The 2011-nt window shown below is 42.1% G+C and overlaps 1 protein-coding gene across 1 annotated transcript in view; it reads right to left on the bottom strand.

Moving 5' to 3' along the window:
- Positions 1–959: 959 nt before the first annotated feature.
- LOC116378303 (cyclic nucleotide-gated channel cone photoreceptor subunit alpha-like) overlaps positions 960–2011 on the bottom strand; it is a 3985-nt gene continuing 2933 nt past the window's right edge. Inside the window, exons 5-6 of the mRNA XM_031840151.1 lie at positions 1614–1673; positions 960–1113 (exon numbers count right to left, since the gene is read on the bottom strand). Coding sequence (XP_031696011.1) covers positions 960–1113; positions 1614–1673 — 214 coding nt within the window. The remainder of the gene's footprint in view (positions 1114–1613; positions 1674–2011) is intronic.

Here is a 2011-nt window from a genome sequence, read left to right as displayed (position 1 = left end):
ATGCAGCTTTAACACATGAAGCTTTGACTTCACTTTAAAGAACCGGAGGTTGCTTCCTGGTTCCAATCCAATGAGTGACGTCACAATGACTACGTCCACTTCTTATATACAGTCTGTGGCTCTAACAATCACCTCCAGCCGGTGTTTTGCCAATAACATCATTTCACCTGCTCTACCACACTCACCTGGTTCTCATTCCCTCATCTGCTCCCTTGTCCATATTTACCAGTTCACTTAATATGTTGTCTCCGAGCCTTGTCCCGTAGCTTTCCAGCATTCCTGTAGTTTTTTTTATCCTGATCATGTAATTTGGATTTAGCCTCTGCTGAGCTCTTCTCCTACTCCTTCTGGATTTTGATCCTTGTATTTCTCAGTAAAGACTCTTGTACTTACTTCTTTGCCTCCTGAGTCATGCATTTGGGTGCTTTTTGTGAACTGTGACACCTTCAAGGGTCGCAATGGCAACGAGACACAAAAAAAATGTCCGCCACTCCAGCTGTCCTTTCACTCCTATTCTATTTCTAAGGTGCACATATTGAAATTAGAATCTAACCTGTTCTTGATCTGACGAACGTATCTGTGAAGTAGATGATGTCCGTGGTGTAGTCCAAGAAGAGCCAGAGGTTTGTATATGAGTCCTGGAGCTCGTTAAAACAGGATCTACGAGACAAGGACACGTTTATTCAGTGAACAGGCCTCACTGAGTGACGTTCAGGAGCAGGTTAGATGGACGATACCTTGTTACGATCATGATGAGGTTATAAAATACTGGAGCCGCGATGACGGTCAGCCATCGGTAGTACTGGTCTGCAGCCGGATCCATAATCCAGATTTCTTTCCTAAAGACAACTCAATATTACTTTGTGTTAGTTGTTCATACAGTAAGTATCAAACAGACAGATGTGTTTCCTGTGATTACATTTCCCAGTAGCCCCAGTAGACTGTGTCTAATGGTGTACTTACGGGGGCTCCTCTTTCTTTTTATCATCTTTCTTATCATCCTTTTTATCATCCTTCTTCTCCTCTTTCTTCTCCTCCTTCTTCTCATCCTTCTTGTCCTCGTCTTTCTTCTCCTCCTCCTTTTTCTCTTCTTTTTTAATCTCCTCTTTTTTGCTACGAATCACAAGTTTAGTTGTTTTTTTTCATGGTGGTGAAAAAGGGACGGAGGTGGTGGCCTATGAGGGGCTACCAGACTACAGGAAGGAGGAGGTCTAGTGGAAGATTCACAGTTTCTGGATTCTTTGTTAGAAGATGTGGTGCAGGTCACACTTTGGTCCAGCAGATGGCATCGTACTATTACAGGTGTGTAGATGGGTGAGTTTACTGTTTACCACGAAACATCAGAATGCCCCTGAAGGTTACATCAGTACGACCCGCATCATAACTTGCAACAAAAAGGTTTCATCTGTCTAATGCACCATATAAATAAAATGTATTATTATTATTATTAATGCAGCAGGAAACACCAAACGGGGACCGGGAATTAAAAGACATGTTGTTTCTAGCGTTGCTATTTACTGCAGAATATACCACATCAGCTACGCGATACGAACCATGATGTCCAGCATGATGACTCTAAAACAATCGACTGACACAGATATGCTCACACTTACTCGTCCGTGTTGTTGCAGTTATTCATGTTGTAAGTAGCTAGCGGCCACTTACTGGCAAGACTTTGGAGAGAAATAAGAAACAGGAAGTTCCACAATGTCAGAAACTAACGAATCAATTCAAGCTATTTCATTTATATCACACATTCGCAAGACTGTGTCCCTTGTTTGAGTATTTATTCATCTGTTGTTAAATGCAAAATATTCTAAAATCTTTTCTCAGTTTTGCAGCTGCAAAACACTCTTTCTGATCGAGGCCGGACTTCTTTTTCACTCCTCAAAGCTCTCAGGAATGATTGTTACTCACGGAGAGTAGAGTCATCTTACTCACGGAGAGTAGAGTCATGTTACTCACGGAGAGTAGAGTCACGTTACTCGCGGAGAGTAGAGTCACGTTACTC

This window comes from Anarrhichthys ocellatus, unplaced genomic scaffold (genome assembly GCF_004355925.1).
Source record: "Anarrhichthys ocellatus isolate YVR2014 unplaced genomic scaffold, GSC_Weel_1.0 scaffold2369, whole genome shotgun sequence".
Lineage (NCBI taxonomy): Eukaryota > Metazoa > Chordata > Actinopteri > Perciformes > Anarhichadidae > Anarrhichthys > Anarrhichthys ocellatus.
Note: the sequence above shows the minus strand (reverse complement) of the source record. Positions and strands in the feature narration are given on the sequence as shown.